Source organism: Carassius gibelio, chromosome A24 (genome assembly GCF_023724105.1).
Source record: "Carassius gibelio isolate Cgi1373 ecotype wild population from Czech Republic chromosome A24, carGib1.2-hapl.c, whole genome shotgun sequence".
NCBI lineage: Eukaryota > Metazoa > Chordata > Actinopteri > Cypriniformes > Cyprinidae > Carassius > Carassius gibelio.
In genome coordinates this window covers 9,218,074-9,231,879 of record NC_068394.1, presented here as the reverse complement: position 1 = coordinate 9,231,879, position 13,806 = coordinate 9,218,074, and the positions used below count along the sequence as shown (strand labels likewise).

General features: G+C 36.3%; 1 protein-coding gene across 1 annotated transcript; it reads right to left on the bottom strand.

Moving 5' to 3' along the window:
* Nucleotides 1-1,727: 1,727 nt before the first annotated feature.
* On the bottom strand, nucleotides 1,728-12,169 carry LOC127946527 (protein Aster-C). The gene is made up of 18 exons (XM_052543158.1): nucleotides 12,004-12,169; nucleotides 11,591-11,692; nucleotides 11,126-11,261; nucleotides 10,879-10,979; nucleotides 10,610-10,705; nucleotides 10,419-10,499; nucleotides 9,021-9,145; nucleotides 8,751-8,910; nucleotides 8,217-8,376; nucleotides 7,994-8,140; nucleotides 6,717-6,835; nucleotides 5,482-5,624; nucleotides 5,262-5,365; nucleotides 4,282-4,452; nucleotides 4,007-4,076; nucleotides 3,300-3,419; nucleotides 3,123-3,228; nucleotides 1,728-2,883 (listed from the first exon to the last, which is right to left on the bottom strand). The coding sequence occupies exons 2-18, from the start codon at nucleotides 11,681-11,683 to the stop codon at nucleotides 2,815-2,817; spliced, it is 2,001 nt and encodes a 666-aa protein (XP_052399118.1). The 5' UTR covers nucleotides 11,684-11,692; nucleotides 12,004-12,169; the 3' UTR covers nucleotides 1,728-2,814.
* Between the last annotated feature and the right edge of the window lie 1,637 nt (nucleotides 12,170-13,806).

Sequence of the window (13,806 nt, the reverse complement as noted above, 5' to 3'; positions counted from 1 at the left end):
TTCACAAATCTGTCTAAATCTGTGTTAGTGAGCACTTCTCCTTTGCCGAGATGATCAATCTTCACAGATGAATCCCGGTTTTCACTGTACAGGGCAGATGGCAGACAGCGTGTATGGCATCGTGTGGGTGAGAGGTTTGCTAATGTCAATGTTGTGGATAAAGTTGCCAATGGTGGTAGTGGAGTTGTAAGGGTGGTTTCCCTATTGGTTCAGGCTGTAGGATTGCCAAAGGACTAAAGAAACGTTATCAGCACGATGGTATAACCTGTACATTTTGTAGTATGTTACCACCCAATGCCACCTATACCAATGACGGAAATAAGGGCAGTTACAATAGCTAAATATGTGGGATATTGTTACTATTAAGTAACTATATTGTATTGTGATAGGTAGCATTTCAAAGTTAATATGGAATCAAGACTAGTTAGTAATTGAAATGGTTTAATAACAATAATTTATGTTTACACTTGCACTTGAATTGGTTACAAAATAGATGAAGGATGGTAAAACATTTAATTGTACACAACATGCAAGGGTGTCATTCATGATTTTTGAGGGGGCACATTTTTTTGTGTGGGGGGGGTATGGGGGTAAAAGTCATGGTTGTTGTGACAGCAGCTACGATAGCACTGTGTGCCATATTATGCCATAAAATATTTTTAATTCAAATGAATTAGCATTTAATATAAATTTTAATAACAATATTTTGTTACTTATTTTAACAATTTAATTTTACAGAGAGTAAAGAACATTTACATTATCAAAGAACATTTTCATCCAGTCTAGCTCAGTCTAGTTCAGGCACTCTCAAAAACTCCAATTAAAATCACTGAAGCACTTTACATTATGAAATGAATATTTCATACTGCACTTTGTGTTGTTTCTAATTGTCAAAATCACTTTGAATGGGCATGACGCCTCTGCCAACATGTACATAAAATATTACCTGAGAGAGAAAGAGAGAGGGGGAGATGGAGAGAGGGCAAAGGGCAGAGCCCTGATAAGAAAGCTCCAGCAAAGGAAAGAGTCAGCAAAGAGCAAGAGTTACAGTCTTCTTTTATCCCTTCCTTGACCATGTGATTAAAAACCAAATGTGAGACTTTCAAAGTGACCAATCAGCAGATTACAGCTTCACCCACTGGGCAAAAGATGTGACAATTAGAAGACCCCCAGTGTATACACATGTTGGCCTACAGGCCTTGATCGATATCAGCACTTCAATGCCTTGAGTAACAAAAGGGCCATTTGGCATTCCTTAAGACAGGTTTGGGACAGGAAAACAGAAGTCTTTGATTATTTTTGATCCTACCTGGTTATAGTAATGGCAGACGTATGTTATGGACAATGAACACAGGTGCATTTGATATCATTTTGAATGCACAGAGATACCGTGACGAGATCCTGAGACCCATTGTTGGGCCATTCATCTACAGCCATCATCCCATGTTGCAAGGATCAGTACACAATCCCTGGAAGCTGAAAACCTCCCAGTTCTTGCATGGCTAGCATACTCACCAGACATATCACCCATTGATCATGTTTGGGATGCTTTGGATTGGCATATACCACAGTGTGTTCCAGTTCCTGCTAATATCCAGCAACTTCGCACAGCCATCCTCAGATGGTGGTCACACCAGATACTGACTGGTTTTCAGCCCAAATCCAGCTCTGTATGTCAGTCTGCAGCCTTCGAAAACCTAAAAACTTTAACATTTTTCCCCCAGTAATTGTAATTTTTCATTTTTATTATTTAATAGGTTCCAAAGAAAAATAAAAAAAAAACTGAATATTTTCAATAACAAAAAATAGACATCTATTATTACACATCCACCTCTTACATATTTTTATGCTAAATAATTAAATGCTTGAGGATTAAACATTATTTGATAAATTACCACACTTTTCCCATTGTACATAATTTACATGAATGTGTCACAAATTTAGTTCAAAGTGACAATACAGTCCCAAAAATTTGAAAAGTGGTATTTCAAAGACCAAGAGTGTAAACAATTTAAAACATCCAACATCACCACTCATCCTTTACAGTAAACATCAGATTTTTATCTTCTTCACACAAACCTGTACTATTAGACATTATTAAAAACCTGATAAACATTCAAAACCTACAAGCATTCTAGAATCAATAAGCATAATCATTTGTCATTAGTGATCCCTGCTTTAATAAGGTTTTAAGGTGAATCATTTACAAGTTCTTAGAGGTATCTTAAGACAAGAACATTATCTAAATCAAGGCAAATAAGGCCACATGACTAAATGTTAGGCAGAGCTTTAAAGTGAGCTAAAAGGCAATGGGCCTGCATTGCCCCCTTCATAATTAAACTGAAGACCCTGTGCAACTGCACTGAATCCATTACATCTGAGACTTTTTAGTTTTATAAGGCTTCTGTTGCAGTCCAGAAAAAAAATCTGTCCATCAAATTAGCATCAAGCATTCCAGGACATGTGCTTCAAGATGCTACACTGTTGTTACTTTAAAGTTTAACTTCAGCAATATTATTAGTTTTGAAAAATGAGAAAATGCAGTGTTGCTTCTCTCCTTCAGTTCCAAGGTCAAGTTAGTAAATCCAAGAGGAAACTCATAAAATTGAGTGTACTAGTGCAAAGTTCTCCTCCAAGACAAAAACAGCACTGAAAAAAAAAAAGCATCCAACCATAACAAAAACGCCCAGAGAGATGATGAACATGGCTACGAGCCTGCCCTGGAGTGACGGTACCTATGGCAACCCTCCTCAGTGAGGAGAGGTCTTATGGGAAGAAAGCCCTTGTGTTGTAGGTCACCAAACTCAATGCCATTTAAAGCTGAGAGGAGGATCTGTTGTAGACCTGAAAGGTCTGTTGAAGCACCACAAGAGAACTGCGTAGCTGTGGAGAAGGAACCAGGAAAAACAAACAATCACATAAGAGACTTCTCAGCCAATCGAGATACCCTATGTAGCTATAGTTTTGACTAACAACATAAGTTAGTCTTAACTTTTTTCAGTTCAAGAACTGCCAAATTAGACAGGAAGGATCATCTATTGATGTGTAATGGAGAACAACCAGAGTTTGTTTTGCATTTACATGTCATTGCAGAGTGTGTTAAGTAGAACACCCAAACATACCTGTTCTAGAAGGTTAATGGAGTCCTGCAGTACTGCCCTTAGTAAATGAGCTTCTTCTCGACCTCTGTGTGGCATACCCTGTCTAGTCCCTAGGTCAGGTGCCAAACTAAAAAAAAAACATTAAGTCAGTTTTGTTCATAAAAATCAACTAAATTTACAATGTGAAAGAGCCTTTACCTGGACTCTGCTCTCTCTTTCATTCTGTGCTTGGTGTTCAGGTACATACGGTGAGCAATATCTTCCATGGCCCAAAGTTTATAGAACAGTCCCAAGTTCAAAACCACCAGAACAAAAAGTCTGAGAGGCAAAACAATGTGACATTCATAAGCACATTAGGTTTTTAGGTAATTCTAAATCATCATGGCTGCACATATTTATTTTGGCAACCATGTACACAGCAAGTTTTACATTTTTGCCACTGCAGCACACTGAACACAGGAGAAAATATAGAAAACATGCACTGTTAACCCATTTATCAATGCAATCTTTTGCAAAATAGCAACGTATGGAATATACAGTGAACGTATATGGGATTCTAGGTTCCAAACAAACAACACTTTCAATTCAGTAAATCTGACTGAAACCAGATGCTTTAAATTGTGCATTGCTAAAATTCGCAGTCAATTCTGTTCAGTGTAGATTGTTTAACATCTGAATGAAAATGTGCTTACCTTCCTCATTGCAAATCAATAGTAACTAACAACTAAAAACCATTTTATGATTTTAGGTTGTAATTAGAGAAAAAACTCAATTTAGTATTCTAGAATCTTTTGTGGTTCTGTTACACAGCTGAAACACTGTCAATGTCAGAGATCCAAGCTTACATACGGCTTACTGTGTGTATGAGGTGTGAAACAGGCCTTATAGTGTGAACGAAGCCTTACATTAAGCTCATCCCAAACACAATCGAAGTGACGTTCCATCTGTGTTGTGTGTTCTTTAGATCCATGGCACCTATAATGTAACATGAAACATTAAGTCTAATTGGTATAAGTTTAATACACAAATGTCTTTAATGTTTGCTTAAATATTAAAAAGCATAGGCCACAAAATAAACATCTTATTGGCATGAAAACAATTTCCGGTGGTTTAATCAGTATTTTAAGGCCACTAGCAGATATACTGGATTCAGAGATTAAAACTATACATATATTTATACCCATGGTGCCGGCTCTCTGCTGATCCAAGTCTGCGCTGTACTGCTTCCCTGGCTTCATTTGATCCTGTAGGGTGCGACTGTAAGTTCTTCGCCTCCTGCGCAAACCACCCGTCTTTCCAGTATCTCCGCTTCCTTGAGTCAACTCTGCCTCCTCTTCTAGCAGCTCTGCCTCTGGAATGTGCATTGTGAGATGAAGATCATTAAAAATGCATGAATTTGTGAGCCCTGAGTGGTTATTTTAACGTCAGTGGATCGATTAGGGATCTGGTTTCTGGCACCCATGTAGTTTAGAAATTAAATGGCCTTGCAGGCAATGGATATAACTGATGCATTTCACCAATAGGAAACGGACACATCCATTCTGATAATAGCCCTTCCCAGACAATCTGAACAGGTGACTAATGTTCATTACTCTTTTAATTCCCTACTCCAACATCCCATGGCAGAGAAGCTATTAGCCAGCTTTCTTTTTCCAGTCATTTAAAAAAAAAAAAAAATTAAAATAGGGGCACCACAATCTGAGGTTCTGCTCATTTTAATTTATCAATATTAGTTTTGGACTATAGCTTTATATTGTTATCTTGTTTTGAAGTGTTTTAATTCATTGTTCCGTTTTGATTTGTAGTGATATATATTTCAGTTTTAGCTTTAATTATTGTAGTACATCAAGTTAAACTAAATAAAAAATTGGAAATGTTGACTTGGGAACTAGAAGTAACACAAATGTTTTTATTTTTGGTTCATTATATTTTATCAACAACTGTTTTATGGTTTTATTTGTATTCTATATATAGCCTAACTATAATAACCCTGTGAACCCTATGAAGTGAAACAAGAAACACTTAGATATAATTAGTGACATAATATAATTAGTGACATGCAGTCATCTAGAAAATGGGCACAATCTACAAGTTAGAGCTAAATAATTAAAAAGGGAAAACAGAGGGCTAGGGAAAGTAAAATAAATGCATTATACCAACCAAGGTGTCTGAAGTAGTCTTCTATGCCACTCCAGGAGTTTTTTGTGATAAAGGATTTAACAAGACCCCATGGTTGCTTTTTGTATTTGACATCAGTGTAAATCCTGCACAGAGCAATCATGAGTTCAACTATTTACTAAATGGCTCTTACATCAAGAAACTTCAGTGCTATACTCAAAATAAAAGCAGTTAGACGTACAGATATCAGGATATCACTCACCTGAGTCTGCACTTGTGCTTGGAGTTGCGGATGATACAGTAGCGATTCTGAGTGTAGAAGTAGTCATGGTAAGGTACATCATGTGTGTAGACCTCTGCATCTATCATGTAGTACTGACCCTCCCTCGACTCTTTAAATAGTGTCTAAAATACACAAAGAACAGAAATCTGAAAATATTTCATATACACACACAGGATGAATTTACACAGCAGCACAATACAGATGTCAGTCCTGTTTGGAAAACCTAAATATAGTTCTGTTCAGTTTAGTTGAAAATGAAATTCAAAGTCTCCTTTAAATTTTGGACAAATTGACTACCTTTAATGTTTATATCTATAACCATAACCAGATATAAAAGTCTTTGACACCAGACAAAGTCTAAATATTTACTAGCAATGTTTACAGGCATTAAATAAGGCTATGAATCTGTACACTGCTGTTTGTACAGGACAATTTGAGAATCAATCTTACACATTCATTGTATGAATGTAGCCACAGTCATCAAGCAGGTCATTACTCCTTAAAAACATGATTATTTCATCTAATTGATTTCATCAACTTAAAGTGCAATTAGCTCAAACAGTCACAATCAGATCAAATAACTGGATGAAGCTGAATTTGTAATTGCAGCACACCTTCAGTCATTTGTTAAAAATGACATTTGTTGTATAATATAAATTGAAACGAAAGCGGTGTAATGCCAAATTGTTTTTTACACATTTTTAACTATTCTTTGCATCAGAGACTAAGAGCTGAAAGGCCAGAAAGTATGTGTTCAGTTCAGTTAAAATAGTTCTGCCAAACTACTTTATTGTTTTATGGATTTAATTTCACACAAAAACAACTGACAAACCACAGACAACTAGACGGGACACAGTGATTTGTCAGATTTGAAAGATAAAAGTGGCCACAACAGGTGCAAATATTACAAAAATAATCAAATAAATAAATCAAATAATCATCATCTCTCAGAATTCACAGAAACCTGTGATCCACAACCGCAGCTCCTTCCTGCTAAGTCTCTAAATATAAATTTGACGTAACCAAATACTGCATGTTAGCTGACAGTCCAACCAATGAAACAGCCTTTCAATAAGTTTGTACAACACTTTTTACAATTTGTCTGACACACAAATCTCAAGTAACTTTTGAATCTCCTGCGTAGGTAGCAAACAGCAGCACAGTGGCACAATTCGCTAGTTTTTGGAACAAAGCCTTACAGTTGTGAGTCTAACCTGGGTTTCTGTGGCAGTGGAAAACTTGCCAATCAGGGGGTTATTAATGGTGATGGTGTAGTTCAAAGTCCTTTTCATACCACCAGATGCCTCCCTTTGCCAAGAGGTAGCGCTTACACCTGTCGGGTAATACACTTTCATTACTATAAACAGTCTGGAAAAGCAATAAATGCAAAAACCAGTATTGGTATTTTTAACTAAAACTACAACATTATAAGACATGGTTAAGGTAAGCGAAAACAAATAAATCAAAAAATAAATCAAGAAGAAAAACTTAAACTTAGAAATGCTGCCTTGGACAATAATTGAAAATAAATATAAATTAAAGATAAAAATAAAAAATTTGCAAAAGCAAAGTTAAAATAAAAACAATATCAATAAAAACTAACATTTTTCAACATTTTAATAAATACTGTAATAGTACATGAATAGCGCTGGCAAAAAACAATAATAATTGGCAATAATATAACAATATTTCTAAAGGAACAAAGTCTATTACATGCTGAAATGAAAAGTTCTACTATTTTTACCAAATCACATCTATATGGGAATGGGATTAATGACTTAAAGGGTTAGTTCTCCCAGAAATGAAATTATGTCATTAATATCTCACCCTCATGTCATTGCAAACCTGCAAGACCTCATTTTATCTTCGGAACACACTTTAAGATATTTTAGATTTAGTGCAAGAGCTTTCACCATTGAAACTGTGTGTACGGTTCAGAAAGGTAAGAAAAACATAATCAAAGTAGTCCATGTGACATCAGAGGGTCAGTTAGAATTTGTTGAAGCATCGAAAATACATTTTGGTCCAAAAAATAACAAATTATGACTTTATTCAGCATTGTCTTGTCTTCCGGGTCTGTTGTGAGTGCGTTCACAACACTGCAGTGAAGCTGCTGATGTGTTATCTTTGTTATTGGGCGCACCAGAAAACACTCCAGCAGCTTCATACATCAGCAGTCACACTCACAACAGACCCGGAAGAGAAGACAATGACAAAAACCTGACCATCTGATGTCACATGGACTACTTTGATGAGGTTTTTCTTACCTTTCTGGACATGGACACTATACCATACGTACATTTTCAATGGAGGGACAGAAAGCTCTCGCACTAAATCTAAAACATCTTAAACTGTGTTCCGAAGATGAACGGAGATATTACAGGTTTGGAATGACATGAGGGTGAGTTATTAATGACATTATTTATTTTTGGGTGAACTAACCCTTTAAGTAGATCGATCATAAGAGAGGGAAAAGGAAAGAGAAATGTACCTATGATCTTCCTGATATCCATAAATCTCTGCATGAAATTAGAATCTGTGAAAAGCAGGTCAAACATCTTCTCAGCACTGATGTGAAACACCCGGTTCACAAACAGCCTTCCCGGAGACACTGGAGACGCAGTCTCACGTTCTTCCACTACAAGACATCAACACAATGCATCAACACAGCCATGGAATGAGACGCAACCAAGAAACACACACAAACAACTCACCCTCCTCCAGGCTGTCAGATCCACTGTTATCAGAGAGCTGGTCTTCATTGGCATTTAGATCCAGAGAGAGAGAGAAGCGTTTAGAGACTCGTTCAGACCCTGAGCGGTTTAATGACAGATTTGGACTGCGGTGATGGGACGGGGTACTGAGAGTGTTGTCCTGTTGAGAGTTTAATACATATATCAAGTTTAACACCTTAAACTTTGAACATGCCATTAATGTACTCTACTTAAAAGACATTGTACTTTATAAGCGAATCAAATGCAGAGTGCATAAAAGATTTGACAGGTTGACCATTGATATACTGAATACTGACAATATATTCTCAGTGATTCAGTTGAATACCCTTAACAATACTTGATATTTGATACATATATTTTTTTATTCTAAATTGTCACCTACTTTTTAGGGTATAGACTGAAATGTATTGAGAGTTTTTTTTCTTTATTATATCACCCAACCCTACCAGTCACTGTATACAAACAATTTAAGTTAAAATCCATCTGCCAAAGAAACTATATTTGTCAATGTACCCCTCCATTTGCTGAGAGCGTGCTTTGCAGTCCAGCTGAAGACTGTGTGTCGTCTCCCTGTGGTGTGCTGGCCTCATAAGAATTCAGCTCCGCTTGGGGAAGACGAAGCGATGTGGGCCTTTCTGGCCTCCCCGTGTAATCCTCTCCACGCATATTCAGACTGCAACAGAGAGATGGCACTTTAAAACCAAGTAACTGATCTCTCAATTGTCCAAACAAGTGTTGAAATGTGAAGATGTGACTGGGTGTGTGTACGTGTTTGTAGTCAACCTGGGCACGGTAAGTGTGACAGTATCTGCTGATGACTGAATGCTTTCCATTTCATTATGACTCAATCCTAAGTCATTGCCATAATGCTGCTTAACCATCTGCAACAGCTCCAACTTGGTCAGTTTCTGCAAGACAGGAAAGCTACATTGAGCAATGTACACTCACATGTTTCATCCTCTCCCGTCCGCACGTTTAAAAAAAAAATCACTGAAGTCTTATTAAGTTCCTGTTCCAATGTACAGGAATCAGCCCTAGCCTGCTCCACAATATTTGTACAAAATATTAGTAATAAATATCCCTTATATTCTATTCGCAGTCGTTTCGATGGAAGATTACCGAAAACTGCGGTTAAAATGTAAATAGACAATATAGCGGACACAGACGAGAGTTACTCGACAAAATGTGGCTGAAAAACTCAAATTAAAGCCATATGAAAAAAAACACTTTTCAAGTATAAAGTTCACTAACATTCGCGTCGCTTTAAAAAAAAGTGGCCTAACAATCACAAAGAAAAGCAACATAGTTTCAAGGCCGTATGGCACGGACACATTAACAACACAAAAAACTGACGCGAATACATTTTATGTATTTATGAAGCTCTAAAAAGCCATTTACAGTTACATGACATGTTTAAAGAAGTAGCACAGAGTATAATATATTCTGAACTATACGTAAAATTTGACGGTGCGGTGGGTAAAGTCTCTCGGTCTCTTCACTTACCTGCTGAACGCCAGTAACCTGAGCGCTTCAAGCGCGCGACTGAAATCAGGAAGTCACGAAAGGAAACAACTGCGCCGCCTAGTGGTGCACTATACATTGCCTTAAACAGCATATCTGCTTTATTCGTTTATCATACCTCTATACTAATTCTCCAGTCGTTTTAGCTCTGCAGTTCCTTGTGCATGTAAGGAAAGAGACAGTATTTTCTGTTTTCAGTTGAAGAAAGCCACGCCTCGATGGGGTCAATGAACTATAGGCCTACATCTATTTGCTGCCATGTGAAGTGTACCCTACAGATTTAGGTTGTTTACACTTAAGCATATCCCTGACCATAGGTCTATAGAGAATTATTCTGTCTGTTTTCCTCATATGGTATTAATATGCCACATTAGTATCCACCCTAAGCTACAAAGAAATAGTTTGTGTCAGCAAATAACTAAACACTATAAAACTGGGGTTCTTGAGAATATGCTTTTTGCTTCTGGCATCACCGTTCTTATTACATATCTATTTCAGATCATATTTCAGAGTAACCTGTTGTAGAGTAAAAATGTACAGTGATTTACATCGAGCAGGTATACTTTAAAAGATATGTAAATATAAAGAATATTTAAATAATCTATTCTAAAACAACGATAATGAGGTTAAAAAGGGAAATGTTAAAAAGACAGAAATCACCTTCTCCATTAGAACATTCTGCCAAAGCCGAAACATACTCAAGAAACTTTTCTCTCTTGCCGAAAATGAGCTGAAGAAAAACTGTGGGAAATGACAATATATATTTAGATTCTGTAAAAAAAAATCCTATACATGTCTCTGCATAAATAGGAAAAAGCAAGAATGTAAAACCTTTGATCTCTGAACTTCACCTTCTCTGAATCGGTACTGATCTGGATGGCATTTGGTATCCATTTCGCTGTCTTCTCTCGTGATATTGAGATGATATCCTGCATATTTACTGTGATCTAAGATAAAATCTGGTTTATTAGGTTTGTTAAAGCAGAGCAATGGAATCCATAAATGAAATTACTACTGAAGTAGCTCATTATTGCTATTATGTATATATGTATATAGATGGAGGCATAGCATGTATTAGAGGTACATTGAATACATAACATAATCTTCCTGTGGAACTCACTTTTGTACCACGAAAAACATGACTGTAGAAACAAAAACAATTCTCTGTAAGGTAGATGCGGCCTTGTAACAAGATATCCTTCTGGAGAGCACAGGTGTAGTCTAGGGAAAAAAATGGATCACTCAAACAACATCTAATATGGTTATACAAATATTGTGGCTCTGCCAAAAAACATTTTCAGTATAGCATATTTTTGCATGGTTTGTGGTTAGGGTATTACCCCTCTGTCTCTGTCTATCAGTCTCACCTGCTATTAGTTTCTCAGACTCAGGCACCTCTTTGAATAACTTCCGAAACTCGTCACTCCTCTGTTTATAAATAGTGTAAACCAATGCTTCAGGTGACTGAGGAGCTGCTATGACCTGCCCACTGACTTTCAGGCCCTGCGAGGGAAAATCACAGCAATTCAATAAATAAATAAAGTTGTCAAATATTGTTTGCGATTCTGTGAAATAGATGCTATAAAAGGTGCATGCTCCCAGGAACAACACGTTTCACATGCCCAAGAGCTTATTAATCGCTCACAACACTTACTGTAGCAATCAATGACATTTGCGTAATCTCATCATGATACAGTGTCTGTAATCTTTTGCAGGACAAAGTACATCAAACTGTACAATATCAATCCGATAAAGATTAAGTTACTATAGTGCTGCCATGTGACTTCTACCAATGTAATATAAGTAAAAGCATGCAGCATTTTCAATCTTACCTCTTGTTCTTCTGAGATCACTTTGTCTTCCACGGATTGACTGTTGTCCTGTGTGAGCTCACTGGCCGTCGCTTGTTTGGGTGTTTGAGCCATGTCTTTCACCTGGTGATGTAAAACTTAGTGGCTTTTATATCCATTTGTTAAAGTTAATTTCTCAAAGCACTTTTTGAATAATAATAGTCAGATTGATCAACTGGCTAGGCTTTAAAAAAAAAAACAACAACAAGCAATATTTTCTTAGAGATGCAATTCAGGTTCCACAAAGAATCTTTAAATTATACAGATGCTAATAGAGAACCTTGACAGAAACATTAAAGTTTACTTTAAGCAAAGAGAAAAAATCTTAGTTAAGACTAAGTATATGAAAAAGACTTCTTAAATGCTCATTCTCATATAGCCTACAAAATCCATACCTGAGAAGATCCTGTTCCGTGAGTCCGGGTTATGTGAGATCCAGGCGTTTAACAAATTTGGTCTTGCAAGAAATGTATCATGGACTTCAGTCGTCGCAGATGTTCCGCTGCATGTCGTTGGCATGCTGCGGTGTCGTGTGTCTCGGTTGTTGCGATCGTCCAACTCAAACCTGGAAGCAGGTGTACAGTCAGAGTCTACCTGCTCCTGGAGCAACGTGCCATTCGCCGCCGAGAACAAAGCACACTTTGTATTTGCATATTTTACGTATGACACCAAGGAGGCTCTTCAGGTTGTTTTTTTGTTTTTGTTTTGTTTTGTTTTTTTACTTCGCATACAACTTAGAATTCATACAAAATACATAAAGTTGCCAAAATATTTATTATATACATTTATATTTATATTATTATATGTATTGATTTATTGTAGGCCTAACGTTAGATATTTGATTAATTTACACGTAGTCTTATCATTTTATTTAATATATTACTTATACATATATAAGTAGCCTACATATTGGCAATATTCAGTTCTGTTGAAAAAACAAAAACAAAAAAAAACTTGTTCTTTTTACAAATAAAGTAGGCTATTTATGTTTATAAGCATATAACAAATCGCGTTCGGCTGATGAGGTAACCATAGCAACAGTAGACCCTCATAATTTCGAATCAATTTGAAATAATCGATGTATAATACTTAAACTGATTATGGATGTAAACAAACAATAATTTATGCCTGCCTTGCATCAGTTCTTCTTGCACATAAGATTTTCATTAAAAGAATATCAGGGTTTAGACACTAGTCGGTGTATCAGTTTAAGGCTAGATTTATCTATGACATTTAATATGATGTGTAACAAGATAAAGTCAAACAAACCTAAAATCATAGACAAAAGTTATGGCAATTTATGCAGCATATTGAGATAAGACTAGAAAGTGTCAGAACTGAATAGACAGCAAGGGCAGGGAGGGAACTTGACAAAGTTATTGTCCTTATTCTATAGTCTTTGGAACTTGAGCATCCACATTCCTGTTTCAAGATGAGAAAATGCTGTAAGACCTGTCAAACAAACCGACAACATTCATATGCACATGTACATAGGTAAATAGACTGCACACAAATGCAGACTCTCCTGCCTGAACATGATATTCAACCTCTAAGAACAAACCAAGAGTAAATGGAAGAAAGGTGCCAATGCCACGAAAATGGACCCATCGAGTTTTTGGATGAATAGTACAGATGCAGGTAGATAAATCAGAGACATTCCGATCTTAATAGCTACATTTGTAATCTAGATGCTAAAATAGATGCAAGTTTATGACAAAACAGTTTATTTTATCTATTAAAATGGGGAATAATTATTTGCTTTTATGATATGTCATTATATATATATGCCAGATCATATGATATTTGTAAGAAGTTCATAGTTCTTTGCTGCTCAATGGCTTGCATAAAGCTAGAAATACTTGAGGAACTACTCTCTGAAGAAAAGGTTGCAAACACACCACCACCCAATTTAATTTACAAAAGCACTGTTTACACAGTACATACCTCAAACGTGTAAAATGATGAGCACATGACTAAACTTCGAGAGTAGGGCAACCAGTTTTCTATTTTGGGGGGAACCATTTCCACATATTTTATATTAATAGCCATGATAATCTTGCTTGCTCAGGTTTTGTCTGAAAGGGACCAAACATTAAACGAAAAAAAAGAAAAAAAAAAAAAAAAAAGGCTAAAAGCGTGTTAACCAAATATTTTAAACAAACAAAACACATCCACTTAAATACTCTTTTTCACAATCC

Coding starts and splice junctions, on each gene's coding strand:
- LOC127946527 (XM_052543158.1), bottom strand. CDS start 11,683: ATGGCTCAAACACCCAAACAAGCGACGGCCAGTGAGCTCACACAGGAC. Junction 11,262..11,590: donor TGATCTCAGAAGAACAAGAG/GTAAGATTGAAA, acceptor TTTCCCTCGCAG/GGCCTGAAAGTCAGTGGGCA. Junction 8,141..8,216: donor ATCTGACAGCCTGGAGGAGG/GTGAGTTGTTTG, acceptor GATGTCTTGTAG/TGGAAGAACGTGAGACTGCG.